The sequence below is a fragment of the Rhodamnia argentea genome, chromosome 10 (genome assembly GCF_020921035.1).
Source record: "Rhodamnia argentea isolate NSW1041297 chromosome 10, ASM2092103v1, whole genome shotgun sequence".
NCBI lineage: Eukaryota > Viridiplantae > Streptophyta > Magnoliopsida > Myrtales > Myrtaceae > Rhodamnia > Rhodamnia argentea.
This window is the reverse complement of record NC_063159.1, coordinates 14,764,036-14,782,540: the sequence shown is the minus strand read 5'-3', so window position 1 is coordinate 14,782,540 and position 18,505 is coordinate 14,764,036. Positions and strand designations below refer to the sequence as shown.

General features: G+C 43.3%; 4 protein-coding genes across 4 annotated transcripts; all 4 read left to right on the top strand.

Moving 5' to 3' along the window:
• The first annotated feature begins 3,698 nt into the window (after positions 1-3,698).
• On the top strand, positions 3,699-8,319 carry LOC115733530 (BRASSINOSTEROID INSENSITIVE 1-associated receptor kinase 1-like). Its single transcript, XM_048271245.1, has 2 exons — positions 3,699-3,721; positions 6,911-8,319. The coding sequence occupies exon 2, from the start codon at positions 7,000-7,002 to the stop codon at positions 8,269-8,271; it is 1,272 nt and encodes a 423-aa protein (XP_048127202.1). The 5' UTR covers positions 3,699-3,721; positions 6,911-6,999; the 3' UTR covers positions 8,272-8,319.
• On the top strand, positions 3,814-5,085 carry LOC115729926 (somatic embryogenesis receptor kinase 2-like). The gene is made up of 2 exons (XM_048271833.1): positions 3,814-4,169; positions 4,473-5,085. The coding sequence occupies exons 1-2, from the start codon at positions 3,814-3,816 to the stop codon at positions 5,083-5,085; spliced, it is 969 nt and encodes a 322-aa protein (XP_048127790.1).
• Positions 8,320-13,041: 4,722 nt separating the features above from the next.
• Positions 13,042-14,241, top strand: LOC115732682 (BRASSINOSTEROID INSENSITIVE 1-associated receptor kinase 1-like). The gene has a single exon (XM_030663904.2). It carries the CDS (start codon positions 13,042-13,044, stop codon positions 14,239-14,241), a length of 1,200 nt encoding a protein of 399 aa, XP_030519764.2.
• A 1,258-nt stretch (positions 14,242-15,499) lies between these two features.
• Positions 15,500-16,594, top strand: LOC125312719 (BRASSINOSTEROID INSENSITIVE 1-associated receptor kinase 1-like). Its single transcript, XM_048271832.1, has one exon. The coding sequence runs from the start codon at positions 15,500-15,502 to the stop codon at positions 16,592-16,594; it is 1,095 nt and encodes a 364-aa protein (XP_048127789.1).
• Positions 16,595-18,505: the final 1,911 nt, after the last annotated feature.

The window sequence follows — 18,505 nt, the reverse complement described above, 5'->3', positions numbered from 1 at the left end:
AGGAAGCCAGCCTCGGCTTTCCATGGTAACATTTTTAAAAGTGAATTTATGCTCCAGAAGTATTTCTGGAATAGAAATCCGTTTACTAGTGTAACTTCCGAAGTAGAAATCCGTTTGGTAAAAATTTTTACTTCTGAAGTGAATTTTAACTTCCGAAGTTATTTTTTCCCCAATTTGATAAGCTAAAAAAAGTAGCTTATCAACTCAAGAAATACTTTTTGGACAAAAAAAAAAAAAAAAACTCACAAAGTACTTCTCGCATCATCTTTTTTTCATTACGCCTTCACCCTCTTTTTTATCAGGCCCGCCTCCGTCGACCATTGCTTGCCACCGATCACCAACACCCACCACCGCCCGCGACCACCGCCAACCACCGACCATCGCCCGCCGCTTCCCACTGCCGACCGTGGGCCGTGATCGTTGTTTGCCGCCCGACACCGGGAGGGATCGCCGCACACCGCCGGTCGTGATCGCCGACCATAGCCCATCGCCACCCACCGCCCCCCACCGGCCGTGATCGCCGACCATAGCCCGCCGCCACCCATCGCCCCTATGTCGGCCGCCGCAGCCGAGTCGCCACCTCCGGCCACAAGAGTAAAAAATAAATAATTTTTTTTAAAGAAATTTAAGAAATTTTTCGATTTTCGACAATAATTCTTCATAAAAGATTTTCCGTTAATAATGTTTTAGAAATAGAAATTTTCAATTGTTACCAAACGAATTTCTATGATCAGAAATCAACTTCTCGAGCAGAAATAGAAAAATCAACTTCTACTTCTGATCGGAAGTTGATTTATAAAGCAAAAGGGTTATCATGCGCGTCCTTAGCAATCAAATAGGCGGGACAAATGATTGTCTTGATCTAGAGTACTCCGATAATGGAATGAACTCGATGAAGAGCGATGTCTATAGTTTCGGCGTGACCCTTCTTGACCTCATTAGCATTTTGAAGTGCTCAAAGATAGATCAATCCTCGGGCTTTTTTCCAAGGCACGAGTAAAACTAAAAGTAATTACCAAATCAGATGTAAAAAAAAATATTATCGGACCGGGTGCACCTCGGCGGTCTTACTACCCGCAGGCACCTGGCTCGGCATAGGTTTGTCGGGTCCCGGGAGGCCCGCTCGACACTTAAATTGCCGAGTGGGTTGCTCGGCAATTACACTACCGAGCAACCACCTTCTTTTTAAAATTTTTTTATTGTTGCTCGGCACTTTGAGTGCCGAGCAACAATCCTTTTTTTTTCAATTTTTTTATTTTCTTTTAATCATTTTTTAATTTCTTTTTCTTGTTTTCTTTTGATCTTTCTTTATTATTCAATTTTTTTCATTTAATCATTTTTTAATTTCTTTTTCTTGTTGCTCCGTCCGCGGCCCCGTTGTCTCACTCGCTCATGCACCACGATGACGCGCCTCGACTCCACGACTCGTCGCCTCACTCGTTCGTTCGCTTGCTCGTTCTTCTTTTTCTTGTTTTCTTTTAATCGTTGTTTTATTATTCAATTTGTTTTTATTTAATCATTTTTTAATTTCTTTTTCTTATCTCTCCGCGGCCCCGTCGCCTCGTATGTTCGTTCGCTCGATGACGCGCCTCGACTCCGCGGCCCCATCGGCTCGCTTGTTCGCTCGCTCGAAGACGCGCCTCGACTCCGCGATCCCATCGCCCCGCTTGCTCTTACGGCCTTGTCATCGAGCGAACGAACAAGCGAGGCAATGGGGCCGCGGACGGAGCGATGAGAAAAAGAAAGTAAAAATATGATTAAATGAAAGCAAATTGAATAATAAAAAATGATTAAAAGAAAACAAGAAAAAGAAGAACGAGCGAGAGAGTGAGCGAGAGAGTGAGCGAGGCGATGGGGCCGCGGAGTCGAGGCGCGTCATTGTGGTGCATGAGCGAGCGAGATGACGGGACCGCAGAGCGACGAGAAAAAGAAATTTTAAAAAATTAAATGAAAAAAATTGAATAATAAAAAAAATTAAAAGAAAACAAGAAAAAGAAATTTAAAAATGATTAAAAGAAAATAATAAAAAAATTACAAAAAAAAAAAAAATTTGTTGCTCGGCACTCAAAGTGCCGAGCAACAATAAAAAATTTAAAAAAAAAAAGGCGGTGGTTACTCGGCAGTTTAACTGCCGAGCAACCACTTAGCTCGGCAACACAAGTGCCGAGCGGGCCTCCCGAGCCCCGCCGGGCCGTAACGCTGCCGAGCCAAGTACTGCTCAGTAATAAGATTGCCGAGCGGCACCTGGTCTGGTAAATATATTTTTTTACACCTAATTTGATAATTATTTTTGTTTTTACTCCTGCGCTCATTCCTCTGGGGCTGCTGCTTCCTGAATGGGCAGCCTTGTTTTTCCAAAGGAAAAGGACTTGGAAAGGCTAGTCGATGCCGACGTACGGAGTGGGCACAAGGATAGAGAAATCGAGGAAACGATCCAGCCAGTAGAGCTCTACTATGCACGCGACTCGACCCGGAAAGAAGATCTAATATGTCCGGAAGTAGTCCAAATTCTTAATGGGGCTATTAGCTTGGAGCAGAGATGGGAGGAGTAGTACCCAAATGATGCCATTATGCCCAAAACTTGATAGGGGGCATGGCGGTCTCTGATTCTTGTCTCCAGCATGATGATTAATCACTAAAACATCCCAAATAATCAGTTCTGCGGAGTTGTCGCAACTCAGCTGAAGATTCACCGATTAGGGGGTCCTGATTTCGAGAATTACATGGGTTGTATCTTGACCTGGATGTCGATAGTGCTGCTTTAATGCTTTTCCACTTAGGTTCATTTGTCAATTCTTTGGTTGGTATATGGTGAGACATTTCGTCCATTTTCTTCGGCTAATACGCACCCCATGAATTCGCCCGCTCCCAAGAAAAATGTACTGTGATTCACGAATCTCCAAAAGCAGCCTGTTAGGCTAGATTGATCCGAGGTAAAAAAAAAAAACAAATAAAGATATTACATTCAAAGGGAAAATCGATGAGATAAGCTAGGATTCATGGACTAAATGCAAAAGTTCCCGTGGTAGTTCAGAAGGACTATAGCTTGCGCAAGAGTTGCAGGTAGAGGTAGGGCTTGTGGAGCAATTTTCTGGGTTTATGCTTAATAATGTGTCTGTACTAGCTAGACTAATTGAGTGGAATCGGTGTAAGAGACGCTTGATAATGAAATTTACGCAAGGTCAACACCGACTCGATTCGACCAGTCAAAGGTGTGAGGATTTGATTGAGAAAAGGGCACAACTTCAGGGACTAAAAGTGAAAATGTGATTCAGTACACCTCTTCTCCGGTCCTTCTTCTACGCGGTGAAGGTAATTAATGCCTTTGCTAGCCTGGGCTTATAATTCACCTCAATAGCGGCTGGTGTCCAAGGAAACTGGATGAATTGCATTCAGACAGCAGCATAGAAATTCTAAATGACGCACAAATTTTTCTAACAAAGATCAACGTAACGAGACGGGAGAAATTGAAAGCGACAAGGGCGGCTGACTCGTTCGTGTCATCGCTTGCCGGGAGATTAACAAAGCATTATCAACATTGGCGGGACATTAACAAAGCATTATCAACATTGATGATACCATACTCCACAAAGCGAAACCCAACATGCTTTTTCTTTATTGGATTTGGTAAGTATGGACGACCAAAATAGTTGGGAGTCTGAACGTGCAGATTCAGACCCAGCTCAGGCTTACCTTTGCAGCAGCAAACTCTTCTTCCTTCCTTCTTCGGTTCCCCTTCATGAAAATTTCTTTTTTTTGAGCAACCCGAGCTTGGATTCCGAGTAGTGTGGTGTTTTAGAAGAGCGAAAAACCATGGTCTTCAAGTTTTCAACCTTCGATCCCACCGAAGATCCTCCGGATTTCGATCCTCATTCGCCGCCTGCTTCTCGGTCATCAACGTTTTGTCTGCCGCTTGATCCTTCTGGCTGCAGTTTCATCAGAGCTGTAACATCCTGCCAGGTCGGTGCTGGTGCTTCTCAGCGCTTGGCCAATTCAGCTTCCAAGCTTGTTTGCTGGAGGCCAAGCGAATCGGTCCAATTTCCAGAGGAAGGACGCCTCAAAAGGTTCGCTTTCCACGAGCTGAAGGTCGCTACCAACAGCTTCAGTGATACAAAGAAGGTGGGTGAGGGCGGGTTCGGCTGCGTGTACGAAGGAGTCCTGGGAGACGGGTCCAGGGCGGCGATAAAAAGACACACTAGACGTACCTCTCTAGGATCGATCCTGCGTCCTGAAGTAAAATTGGGGAGCATGGTCTGGCATCGAAATCTGCTTCCGCTTCATGGCTTTTGTTGGTCATCGAAGCATGGAGAATACTTGCTCGTGTACCCTTTCATGGTGAACAGAAGCCTAGACTACCTTTTAAGAGGACAGCCAACAAAGAATCGCCAACTCGATTGGCCCACCAGGAAGAAGATAGCGATCGGCGCCGCATGAGGGATTGCTCATCTGCATGATCTGAGGGTAATTCACAGGGACATTAAACCTGACAACATACTGTTGGATGAGGATTTGGAGGCTCGTATTGGGGATTTTGGGTTGGCCTTGTTCATAGACGAGTACAAAGAGAAGGCTGTTCCTGAAGGAGGACCTAACGGGGAAGACGCTTATTTCACCTCCTGCGCAATGGGAACACTCGGTTACATGGATCCAGAGCGCTTTACCGGAAGAAACTCAGTCAAGAGCGATGTTTATGGGTTCGGGGTGACGCTTCTCGAGCTCATAAGCAGTCGAAGAGCACGGGAAACAACCTGCCTCGACGGAAATGAACTGGGGCTGCTTCAATGGGCACGCGCCCTTTTCAAAAACGAACAGCTGGAAAGGCTAGCCGATACTGATATGCCGGGCGGCTACAACGAGAGCGAAGTTGAGAAAACCGTTCGCCTGGCTCTACTTTGCACGCAGTCCGACCCCAAAAAACGACCTCATATGGCGGAAGCAGTCCTATTTCTCGAAGGAATTATAAGCTTGGAGAAAAGATGGGAGGATTATCGACATGAACACGAAGTATCCGACCCAGCTAATCCCTCCAGTTCGAGCGACTGCTCTTCTTGTCCAAGGGAAGAAGAATTATCTGGTCCTAGATGATGATCCTTGCAGTTCCAAGAACCTGTTGCTCCGGATTTACCCCGTGAGATTGTGGCTGCCTCAGCTTCAGCATCATACCACCAATTTGCCGTTCTATCTCTTTTGCGGAGGCTCTGTTTGTTGCATGGAAAATGAGTAATTTGAAAAATATATTTTAATAAATAATTGCTTATGTTGCTTTTGAAAATAGACGTGCGCAAAATATTTTCATCGTCTATGTAAAGGTTTAAACAGAAATTGTCGTCGGTAATGAAGATGGTTTTGACGGACTAATTATTTCAAGCGATACAAACCATCATTTTTAGGAAAATGTTTTCCAAAGCACTAATTTTTCGCGGAACAAACGGAATCCCAGCTCGAGTGTATTCACTCATGCCTTGTTATTGGATGATTTCTTTCTTATTATCAAAGCTCATCAAATATTGGAATTGACTTTTGACTCTGAAAATTCGATCTGAACTAGAATTTTTTTTGTTGCCCTGGATATCTTTTATGATGTTGAGACGGTCTTCGCCGCTATTTACCCTATCTTATCTGGGTAGGCACCGTCTGCTCCATCAAAGGAGAATATCACTCACCTTTAAAGAAGAAAACTCAGTTCCAAATTTGTTATGTGGATCTAAACCATTTGATTTGAAAGTAAAGTATATATGAGAGAAAATTCCAAATAAGAGTCCGAATTATCTTCATTTTCTCAAATAAGGGGCTTAAAGTTTACATTATTTTAAATAAAGATATGAAGTGACCATATCGCTTAGAAAAAAGGCCCGACCTCGCCGACCGAAGGGAATTTTCGTCCTTTTTACTTTGTTGATTTTTTTCTTTTTTCTGTTTTTTTTCTTTTCCTCTTCTTTTCCTTTTCCCTCTTCCCTTTGCTGACCATCGCCTCGTCGATGGCAAGCGGAGGTCACCAAACTTAGGCGAGGGCCGGTGACTTCCGCCGGCCATCGGTGAGGCTCGGCCATGGCAGAGGGAGGGAAGCGGAAAAAAGAAAAAGATAAGATAAAAATGAGACCAAAAGTCCTTATTTGAGATGATTTGGTCACTTCACGCTATTATTTGAAAAAAAAAAAATTCATTTCGGACTCTTATTCGAAATATTCCAAACATTTTTTTTTCCCGTATCCTAGTTGAGTTAAATCTGAATTTCAAATTGGGAATTTTGCATTTTTGCTCACAAAACAAACGTTCCTTTTCATCTAATCCGTGCCTTATTGTTTTCCATCTTCTCTCTCTCGTTTTGCTGCTTCTCTCCCATTCATCTCCACCATCTTCGTCAAATTTCGTCGCCATCTTGTGCGCACCTTTTCATCTCCTGGTGATTCTCTGTTGGCTCGAGGAGTTGGAGACGTTGCTTCTTTGACCAAAACTTGTAGCTTGAATACGGTTTCCCTTTTTTTTCCCCTGTCCTTTTCAATTACGACGCAATGATTCATAGCGATCAGAACAAAATGTCACATATTTTTAAGTTTTTTTTTTTAAAAATTTGCGACGGTCGCAACGACCGGTCGTAACCACAAAAATTTGGCTGTCATTGTGTCAAACACTCATTGACTATCGGGTTGGACCTCCAACCTTGTGTGAAAATTGGCCACCTGTTGCGAGGGGTGCAAATTCAATGGCCACGATCTTATACTGTATAACATGTCTGTGCTAGCTAGATCAATTGATCGGGAATCAGTGTCCGACCGAGTTTGATAAACGTCAACGACTTGATTCATACCCCCACCAAAACGTCTGGAAACCCACTAGGAGTTTGTTCATTGGCTTTGACTCAGCTCAGGCTCACATCTGCAGCGGAAAACTCTTCTTCCTTCCTTCCTTCCTCCTGTTCCCGTCCGTGAAAAAGACAAAAGTTCGAGTAATCCGAGCTTGGGTTCCGAGGAGTGCGGCGTTTCAGAAGAGCCAAGAGCCATGGTCTTCAAGTTTTTGACCTTCGATCCCACCGAAGATCCTCCCGACTTCGATCAGCATTCGCCGCCCGCTTCTCGGCCGTCATCGTTTTGTCTGCCGCTTAATCCTGCTGGCCGCAGTTTCATGAAAGCTATAACACCCCGCCAGGTCGCTGCCGGTGCTTCCCTGCGCTTGGCCAATTCATTTTCCAAGTTTGGCTTCTGGAGGCCAAGCGAACCGCTCCAATGTCCGGAGGAAGGGCTCGTTAAAAGGTTCAGTTTCCGCGAGCTGAAGGTCGCGACCAACAACTTCAGCGAGACAGAGAAGTTGGGTGAGGGTGGGTACGGTTCTGTGTACAAAGGAGTCCTCGGGGACGGCTCCAGGGTGGCGTTAAAAAGACTCAATAGACTTGCCTCTCAGCCATGGATACTCCATGCTGAAGTGAAATTGGGGAACATGACCTGCCATCGGAATCTGGTTCGGGTTCTAGGCTTTTCTTGGTCGCCGAAGCGTGGAGAATACGTGCTTGTGTACGCTTTCCTGGTGAACGGAAGCCTAGACTCCCTTTTAAGAGGTCAGTCTACAAAGAAAATCCCACTGGATTGGCCCACCAGGAAGAAGATAGCTATTGGAGCTGCGAGAGGGCTCTCCCATTTGCATGATCTGAGGATAATTCACAGGGACATTAAACCTGGTAATATACTGCTGGATGAAAACTTGGAGGCTTATGTTGCAGACTTTGGGATGGCCTTGTTCATGGACGAGCACAAAGAGAAGGCTGTTTCCGAAGGCAAACCCAACGGCGAGGACGTTTATTTCACCGACTGCACGATGGGAACACTCGGTTACATGGATCCGGAGCGCTTTACGGGAAGAAACTCAGTGAAGAGCGACGTTTACGGGTTCGGCATGACGCTTCTGGAGCTCATAAGCGGCCGAAGGGCCTGGGAAACAACCTGCCTCGACGGAAGTGAACTGGGGCTCCTTCAATGGGCACGCGCCCTTTTCAAGAACGAACAGTTGGAAAGGCTAGTCGATGCTGATATGCCGGGTGGCTACAACAGGAGCGAAGTGGAGAAAACCGTTCGTCTGGCTCTACTTTGCACGCAGTTCGACCCCAGAAGACGGCCTTATATGGCCGAAGCAGTCCTATTTCTTGAAGGAATTATCAGCTTGGACAGAAGATGGGAGGAGTATCAACCTGAAGACGAATCATCTGGCCCGGATAATCGCTCAAGCTCGAGCGACTGCAGTTGTTGTCCAAGGGAGGAAGAATTATGTGGTCCTAGATGATACTTCCAAGAACCTGTTGCTCGGAGATTCACCCGCGAGATTGTGGCTGCCTCTGCTTGAACATTATTACCATAACTCGTAGTTTTCCCCTCAATCTCATATTTGCTTTTTCCAACTTCCTATGTGCTTTGTCGCCGACAATCACTGGATTGTTAGAAACAGTAAGAATCGTTATTATATGAAAAAAGAATAGTTAAAATTAGATTTTGCTTCCTATTTGACTCCAACATCTAATACAAGGAATTTTGCTTTTCGATTACGACGACATTATGATTAGCTACAGTCAAGAACAAAATACCGCAGGTTTCAAGGTTTTTTTATTTTTTTCAGTTACGACAGTTTTAATCGTAGTTAAGAATTTAAGACCGTGAATGTGAAACTTTTAAAATTACGACAATTTATGGTGATTTGCAATCAGCCGTCGTAATCAAGAATGTTACGTCACCAAATTTGACTTTCTTCGTGCCGAACATCCATTTTCTCATGGGTTGGACCTCCAATCTCGCGTCAAAATTGCCGCCACTAGTTGAATTGGCCACAATCTCTCTCTTCCGATCTGGCGGTTGATATCTGGTGGGGGTGCATTACGACATTGTACCTTGGGAAAAAAACGTAGGACATTTTCTTTTTTCAACGGCAGAGAATGGTTCAAAAACAAAAAAAGAGAGTAAAAGAGTCATGGACCAGTGCCACGTGTCAGCGTTTCATATGCTGCTGCCTCGTCCACGGCCCTACATTTATTTGATTACTGATTTGCTTTTCTTGGCCAAAATTGTTTACGTCAACTCATTAAGGACAAAATTGAAATTCTTCTGCACATCAATAAGAAAATAGAAACGACGAATGATTTCTCACGTACATTTGATTGATACGCTGATGGCAAAAGAAAGAAATTTAGGCCCACAGACAGGGTGAGATAATCATATTCATTTTATTAGCACATGAATACTCCCATTTCCATGACTATTTATATGTAAAGCATGTAATGTTTGTCAACACAAGAATTGACAGGGGCCCGCACAAGTGACGGAGCATCAGTTGCCCGGGTCCGATCACTGCGATCTCATTTATGAGGAGATATTATACATACAACCAAAGGATGGATTCACACCCAAGACATAAGGGGAATGATGACTTAATGTCAGTCTCTACCGAGAGAATTGTTGTTGCTTTTTTTTTTTTTTTTTATTTCTGGCCACTAAAATATTTCATTTCGGCAAGTTATCTCTTACCGGTTGCAATAAAATTCACTTTTAAGCGGGCCACCATTCCATGTGGTGCTGTTTTATGCACCGCCGCTCATTTGCACGCAATCTGATTTACACGAGATTGAATCAATCATGTAAAAATAACCTGTTGGTGTTGAAACACAAAAAATCGTGGAGCAACTTTTTCGGGGTTTGTAAGTACTAAGACGACAAGTTCTAGGAATGGGACATGAGCACTATTCGGACACGACACGAAGTTAGTAGGCATAGATATTTGTGCTAATCGGGCTTGTGCTAATCGTGTTGACCCACTTGACATGGCTGATAAAGGAATTGTGTTTCCCATTCATCTCGTGTCATCGTTACTTCTGACATGAAGCGACAGATCTAATTAGTACTGAGCCTGGTGAATATATTGGTATTTTGTGGATGAAGTCGCGAGTGCAATCCTAGTGAAAAATTCTATGAAATTGGATTCTTCCGCAAAAGGTTGCGTCCTGATCCGCCACATCCCTTTTGATTCGTAAACAAAAGTCTAGGCAAAAGATTGCAGAGGGTGTGTAGCAACATGACATGAGCGAAATAGGGGTGAGCATGGTTTTGGGATAGAACTTGAAATCCGGAATATGACCGATCTCCCCGATCCGGTTTCAGCCTTGTAGGTTTCAAAAATTGGAGAATTTGTTCGGACTGGTAGATTCATGGTAGGTGGAATCTTTTGTATATAAATTTTTGTATTTTTCTTAGTATATGTCTTTTCAAGATCATGCGGTATTCTATGCGTTTGATGATAAGTGTGATATCCGGAACCTTCGAGTTACCTTTTCGGCGATGTTTTTAATTGAGACTTTCACTTTGTTAATATTTCATACTTATTTGTTTGTCATTATAGCAGCAAATAATGATTATTAAAGATGATGATTCACCACAATCGTTCGATTAAGAATATAAGTGAAGCATTCTATGAAATTGGATTCTTCCGGATGAAGTCGCGAATGCAATCCTAGTGAAACATTCTATGAAATTGGATTCTTCCGCAAAAGGTTGCGTCCCGATCCGCCACATCCATTTTGATTCGTAAACAAAGGTCTAGGCAAAAGATTGCAGAGGGTGTGTAGCAACATGACATGAGCGAATTAGGGGTGAGCATGGTTACGGGATAGAACTTGAAATCTGGAATATGACCGATCTCCTCGATCCGGTTTCAGCCTTGCGGGTTTCAAAAATTGGAGAATTTGTTCGGACTGGTAGATTCATGGTAAGTGGAATCTTTTGTATATAAATTTTTGTCTTTTTCTTAGTATATGTCTTTTCGCGATCATACAGTATTCTATGCGTTTGATGATAAGTGTGATATCCGGAACCTTCGAGTTACCTTTTCGGCGATGTTTTTAATTGAGACTTTCACTTTGTTAATATTTCATACTTATTTGTTTGTCATTGTAGCAGCAAATAATGATTATTAAAGATGATGATTCACCACGATCGTTCGATTAAGAATACAAGTGAAGCATTCTATGAAATTGGATTCTTCGGGATGAAGTCGCGAATGCAATCCTAGTGAAACATTCTATGAAATTGGATTCTTACGCAAAAGGTTGCGTCCCGATCCGCCACATCCATTTTGATTCGTAAACAAAGGTCTAGGCAAAAGATTGCAGAGGGTGTGTAGCAACATGACATGAGCGAATTAGGGGTGAGCATGGTTCTGGGATAGAACTTGAAATCCGGAATATGACCGATCTCCCCGATCCGGTTTCAGCCTTGCGGGTTTCAAAAATTGGAGAATTTGTTCGGACCGGTAGATTCATGGTAAGTGGAATCTTTTGTATATAAATTTTTGTCTTTTTCTTACTATATGTCTTTTCGCGATCATACAGTATTCTAAGCGTTTGATGATAAGTGTGATATCCGGAACCTTCGAGTTACCTTTTCGGCGATGTTTTTAATTGAAACTTTTTCTTTGTTAATATTTCATACTTATTTGTTTGTCATTGTAGCAGCAAATAATGATTATTAAAGATGATGATTCACCACGATCGTTCGATTAAGAATACAAGCGAAACATTCTATGAAATTGGATTCTTCCGGATGAAGTCGCGAATGCAATCCTAGTGAAACATTCAATGAAATTGGATTCTTCCGCAAAAGGTTGCGTCCCGATCCGCCACATCCATTTTGATTCGTAAACAAAAGTCTAGGCAAAAGATTGCAGAGGGTGTGTAGCAACATGACATGAGCGAATTAGGGGTGAGCATGGTTTCGGGATAGAACTTGAAATCTGGAATATAACCGATCTCCCCAATCCGGTTTCAGCCTTGCGGGTTTCAAAAATTGGAGAATTTGTTCGGATTGGTAGATTCATGGTAGGTGGAATCTTTTGTATATAAATTTTTGTATTTTTCTTAGTATATGTCTTTTCACGATCATGCAGTATTCTATGCGTTTGATGATAAGTGTGATATCTGGAACCTCCAAGTTACCTTTTCGGCGATGTTTTTAATTGAGACTTTAACTTTGTTAAAATTTCATACTTATTTGTTTGTCATTGTAGCAGCAAATAATGATTATTAAAGATGATGATTCACCACGATCGTTCGGTTAAGAATACAAGTGAAACATTCTATGAAATTGGATTCTTCCGGATGAAGTTGCGAATGCAATCCTAGTGAAACATTCTATGAAATTGGATTCTTCCACAAAAGGTTGCGTCTTGATCCGCCACATCCATTTTGATTCGTAAACAAAAGTCTAGGCAAAAGATTGCAGAGGGTGTGTAGCAACATGACATGAGCGAATTAGGGGTGAGCATGGTTCCGGGATAGAACTCGAAATCTGGAATATGACCGATCTCCCCGATCCGGTTTCAGCCTTGTAGGTTTCAAAAATTGGAGAATTTGTTCGGACTGGTAAATTCATGGTAGGTGGAATCTTTTGTATATAAATTTTTGTCTTTTTCTTAATATATGTCTTTTCGCGATCATGTAGTATTTTATGCGTTTAATGATAAGTGTGATATCCGAAACCTCCGAGTTACCTTTTCGGCGATATTTTTAATTGAGACTTTTACTTTGTTAATATTTCATACTTATTTGTTTGTTATTGTAGCAGCAAATAATGATTATTAAAGATGATTCACCACGATCGTTCGGTTAAGAATATAAGTGAAATCTGAATAGACTTTGGAATGGACAATGAAACTTGTAATAGGGTAGGTTTCAAGTTCCATGATCTAAAATGAGGAACCTATTTCGACGGATATGTTTTAGGTTCCACTATACCGAAAGTGAAACTTCTACGTAGAACTGCCCACCCCAGAGGGCATGATTTTTGACTTAGGTCAAACATATTGATACTTCGATGTCCTTCCGGGGAAGTCTTCTTCAGACATGTGGCCCACCAGAAGAAAATGGGAAACGGTCCGAGAAAGACAGGCTAAGAATTGCTAGTTTAAGCTTTACGTGCTCGCCTGCAAAAACACCATTAACGTTCTCATTACCTGCGGGACGGATTTAAGTGATCTGAGCTTCTATTTTCCTTCTAGGAATCCAAAAGCCAAACCATGGTCTTCAAATTCGCCACGGTCGCTCTTACTGAAGATCCTCTCAGTTTTGATTCAGACTCGCCGCCTCCTTCTCGATCATGGGCAGTTTGCCTGCCGTATATTCCCGGTTGCAGCTTCAAGAAACCCACAACATCCCGCCAGGCTGCTACTGGGGCTTCGCTGCGTCAGACAATCCAGTCTTCTGAACCTGGTTGTTCATGTTGTAGGCCAAGTGAATCTCTCCAGTTTCCTGGTTCTGATCTAGAGGTTCACCAAGGACGCCTTAAAATGTTCGCTTTCCGTGAACTGCAGGCAGCAACCAACCACTTCAGCGATGAAAAGATTGTGGGTAGGGGTGGGTTTGGTCGTGTATATGAAGGACTCTTGGCGGATGGCTCTCGAGTGGCCGTCAAAAGACTCGCCAAGCATTCCCATTTTGAAATGAGAGAGCTCCATGCAGAAGTGAAAGTGGGTAACATGCCCCCGCATCAGAACCTGGTCCCGGTTCTCGGCTTTTGCTCATCGTCGGAACTGAAAGAGTACATGCTCGTGTATTCCTTGATGCTTAATGGAAGCTTGTCCTCGTTTCTTGGAGGACCACCGTCAATGAAGCTCTCGCTTGATTGGCCCACCAGGAAGAAGATAGCTGTTGGAGCTGCAAGAGGGATTTCCCATCTGCACGATCACGGCGTAATCCATCGGGACATCAAGCCCCATAACATCCTGCTGGGCGAGAACTTTCAGGTTAGTGTTGGAGATTTTGGGATGGCCATCTTCATGGACAAGGATGAAGAGAAGGGTGTTTCCAAGGAAGCCAGCTTCTTTAGCCTCAGCTTTCTTCGCACCCAAATAGGCGGGACTTATGGTTATCTTGATCCAGAGTACTCCAAGAGTGGAATGTGCTCAGGAAAGAGCGATGTCTATAGTTTTGGCGTGACCCTTCTCGAACTCATCAGCGGTCGTAGTGCTCAAAGAAGGATCAGTCCTCCGGGGCTGCTGCTACCTGAATGGGCAGGCATGCTTGTCAAAGATGAAGAGTGGGGAAGGTTAGTTGATGCAGACATGCCGAGCGGGTATAAGGAAAGCGAAGTCAAGAGAATGATCCAGCTAGCTCTAGTTTGCACGCACCTTTCCCCTGAAAGACGACCTGATATGACGGAAGTAGTCCAAATTCTCGAAGGGGCGGTCAGCTTGGAGAAGAGATGGGAGGAGTACTGAAATGATGCTATTATGCCCTCTCGTCAATTTGGCTGCTCAAACTTTGATATATGCACGGCAGACTTTGTTCTTGTCTCCGCCACGAAGACTTTTCACTAACAAATCCTAGATAGTTGTTCCCTGGAGTTTTTGCTCAGCTGAAAAATCGGCGATGAGAGTGTCCCGATTCTGAGAATTACGCGACTTCTATTGTAACCTGGAAGATGATTGTGCTGCTTGGATGCTTTTCTGCTTCTGTTCCTTTGTTGACTCTTAGGTTGTTCTAAGGTGAGACTTCATCCAACACCCACTCCGTTAGTTTGCCAGCTGCGAAAACATGTTCAATCAATCATGAATCTCCAAGATGTAGTTCCACTATAGTTCCCAGTTCTTGGCTTTTGCTTGTCGTCAGAACTGAAAGAGTACATGCTCGTGTATTCCTTTATGCTTTACTGAAGCTTGTCCTCGATTCTAGGAGGACGACCGTCAGTGAAGCTCTATGAAGGTAGTGATAGGTTTCCTCATATAAAGGTTATAATTAGTTCCATTTGATTCCTTTCTTGATTTGGAAGGGCTTAAGGAGCAATTTTCTGGGGGTGTACAGAGTCATATGTCTGTACAGAACCAGTGCAAGAGATGCATGATAAGGAAATTTATGCAGGTTTAACTACTTGATTAGACAAGTCAAACGCATGAGGCCTTGATTGGGAAAAGAGCATAACTTCAGGGACTAAAAGTAAAAATTTTACCTTTCGTTTTCGAGATGGAAGTCCTTGGCTGGCATTTCTCATGGAACAGAGGATTGTTTTTCATTACACGACCAGATGAAGGTTATAGTACCTCTGTTGCCCGGGCTTCTAATTCAACTTGATGACAGCTGATGTCGGTTTCCGCCTAAAAGAACTGGCTGAACTGCAGATTCAGAAGCAGCACAAAAAAAAAAATTCTAAATGTTGGACTAATTTTTCTATCAAAGATTAACGTACCAAGACGGAAGAAGCGAAAGCGACAAGGGCGACTGACTCATTTTCAGTCATCGCTTGGTGGGACATTAACAAAGCGTTATCAACAATGACGATAAGATACTCCACAAACGAAACCCACCATGCTTTTTTCTATTGGATTTGGTAAGTATGGACGACCAAAATAGTTAAGAGTCTGAGTATGCAGACTCAGCTCAGGCTCACCTCTGTAGCTGAAAACTCTTCTTCCTTCCTTCTTCGGTTTCAATTCACGAAAAAGAAAAATTTCGAGCAATCCGAGCTTGGAGAGAAAAACTATGGTCTTCAAGTTTTCAACCCTCGACCTCACCGAAGATCCCCCTGATTTCGATCTGCAATCACCACCTGCTTCTCGGTCATCGACGATTTGTCTGCCGCTTAATCCTGCTGGCTGCAATTTCATCAAAGCTATAGCACCCCGCCAGGTGGCCGCCACTGCTTCCCAGCCCTTGGCCGATTCAGCTTCCAAGTTTGGTTGCTGGAGGCCAAGCGAATCAGTCCAATTTCCGGTGGAAGGACGCCTTAAAAGGTTCACTTTCCGTGAGCTGAAGGTCGCCACCAACAACTTCAGCGAGACAAAGAAGGTGGGTGAGGGCGGGTACAGTTGCGTGTATGAAGGACTCCTGGGGGACGGCTCCAGGGTGTCGATAAAAAGACTCGCCAGACAGACCTCTCAGGCATGCACACTCCATGCTGAAGTAAAATTGGGGAACATGATCTGTCATCGGAATCTGGTTCGGGTTAAAGGCTTTTGTTCGTCATCGAAGCATAGAGAAAACTTGCTTGTGTACGCTTTCATGGTGAACGGAAGCCTAGACTCTCTTTTAAGCGGACAGTCAGCAGAGAAGCTCCCACTTGATTGGCCCACCAGGAAGAAGATAGCGATTGGAGCTGCGAGAGGGCTCTCCCATTTGCATGATCTAAGGATAATTCACAGGGACATTAAACCCAATAACATACTGTTGGATGAGGACTTTGAGGCTCATGTTGCAGATTGTGGGATGGCCTTGTTCCTGGACGAGTACAAAGAGAAAGCTGTTTCCGAAAGAGAACCCAATGGTGAAGACGCCTATTTTACCAACTGCGCAGTGGGGACACTTTATTACATGGATCCGGGGCGCTTTACAGGAATGAACTCGGTAAAGAGCGATGTTTATGGGTTTGGCGTGACGCTTCTTGAACTCATAAGCGATCGAAGAGCTTGGGAAACAACCTGTCTAGATGAAAATAAACTGGAGCTGCCTCAATTGGCACACACCCTTTCAGAAAACGAACAGTTGGAAAGGCTAGTCGATACCGATATGCCGGGCGGCTATAACAAGGGTGAAGTCGAGAGAACCGCCCGCCTGGCTCTACTTTGCACGCAGCTCTGACCACAGAAAACGGCCTTATATGGCTGAAGCAGTCCTATTTCTTGAAGGAATTATTAGCTTGGATAAAAGATGGGATGAGTATCAACATGATGCGATGATGCGATTTGGGAAACCAAGCTTGGATTCGAGTTCGAGCGGCTTTACTTCTCGTCATGACGAAGAAGGGTTACATGGTCGTCCTAGACGATCCTTCCAAGAACGTGTTTTGTCACACCCCAATTTTCCAAGAAAAAGGACATGACATGGCCGTCCTTTTGAATCAAAGGACGCAGCCTCAAACATAGCTCGAACTAAAACCTGATATCGAAATATATACCTCTATATATATTTGATAAAAATGTCACATGTTCACAAAAATTAGAGCTCATCTACTATAACCAAAAAGATAAACACACGTAGCTTTTCATCCAGCTCAAACTCACCAACTATATACAACTTATCCAAAAATATATCCCCACTATCCAAAAAGTAGTCTTGCAGCTAACGTACGCTCGACCCTATTTGCAACTTGCCGATAAACCTAAAAGACAAAAGAGATAACGGAGTGATCAATGAGAAGAACAATATCTTTTAAGCGGATCGAGAAATCACTATGGAATCATTAAAGTAAGTCAAACAGCAATTCATAGTAATAACAAACTATCAATGGCTTAATCCATTGATTAATCTCATTAAACTAACTTTTGATGGTCCATCCATCGAATAATCTCATCCTCATCATCAACTATGACCACATTTAACGCCGTGATCGGGCGACCAAGTTAACCCCTTTTGGTTAGGTCTATCACCCATTTTAGCCGGTGGTGCGGCTCAATGACGTCCCGACAAGATGCATATTACCCCCACCTTAGTGGGTTCTGGACATGAGTATTGAACCCCAATACCAAAATCCAGAAAAATCACAATGATCCGGTTTCACCAACCGAAGGCTAAAAACCAAATACATAGCCTTTCTTAGAAACATATTTCTCAAACAGTATTTCAAGAAGACAAGCATCAACAACCATATTAAATAATCAAAGGGGTAGTAATAACTCGATCCGGTTTATGTAAAAATAATGCTTGAAACGTCACCTTACTTAACTTTGTCAAGAAAATCAAACCACAATACACGTGCTCATCTTTAAAGCATGAGTTTTATAAATTCTTAGAAGATAAAGTACATCTCACCTTAAAAAGTCGCAATCCAACCTATCGTAGTCACTCGAACCGACTCATCCGAATCCCTATCCAATATATAGAAAAACGGATCAAATCGATTAACAAGTCATCCTAACGTACGACTTAGCTAAACTACACTTATTTAGTGACAAAACAACGACTATGCGCCAACAAAAACTTATCCCTAACAGAAATTCAATGTTGTTTGCTATGGACAGCTGGCGTGCCAAAACCGTTAATGTCATAACTTCCTCCATTCATCTGTTTCAAGCCATCTTACTGTCCACGCGAAGCTTGTTCAACGTAGTACAAAAGTCTCAACATAGCCAACCTCAGCCAATAACTGGAAACTAACGAAATCAGGCCTCGAAGTTTATTGTTCGCGCTATCTTGTAGCGCACTAGAGTTGAAAATCTTGTTCCGAGTAAACCGTAGTGTCAAATTAAGGTCTGTCGAATCCTACAGGTCCATAACATCCTAAAGTTTCATTCCCAAGCAAAAACGCAGCCAATCGCCCATGAGATCAGACACAACAGCCCAGTTTCCCCAAAAATTTGAATTTTGCCCTAAATTCGAAAAATCACTCCAATAGGAGGGACGAGAGGTGCGAGCCCTTACCTAGCGCTGCGACACATAGTGAAATGAATTTGGCGAGGCGTTCGTGGCGGGTGGCGCGCACACGTGACTTTTTTTTTTTCTTTCTTTTTCCTTTCCTCCTCTCTCCTTTCCCTTTCTCTTCTTTTCTTCCTT

Excerpts from the sequence above, each read along its gene's own strand:
- LOC115729926 (XM_048271833.1), top strand. The coding sequence starts at position 3,814 with ATGGTCTTCAAGTTTTCAACCTTCGATCCCACCGAAGATCCTCCGGAT. Across the intron at positions 4,170-4,472 it reads GAAGGAGTCCTGGGAGACGG|GGACATTAAACCTGACAACA; the intron begins GTCCAGGGCGGC and ends GGTAATTCACAG.
- LOC115733530 (XM_048271245.1), top strand. The coding sequence starts at position 7,000 with ATGGTCTTCAAGTTTTTGACCTTCGATCCCACCGAAGATCCTCCCGAC.
- LOC115732682 (XM_030663904.2), top strand. The coding sequence starts at position 13,042 with ATGGTCTTCAAATTCGCCACGGTCGCTCTTACTGAAGATCCTCTCAGT.
- LOC125312719 (XM_048271832.1), top strand. The coding sequence starts at position 15,500 with ATGGTCTTCAAGTTTTCAACCCTCGACCTCACCGAAGATCCCCCTGAT.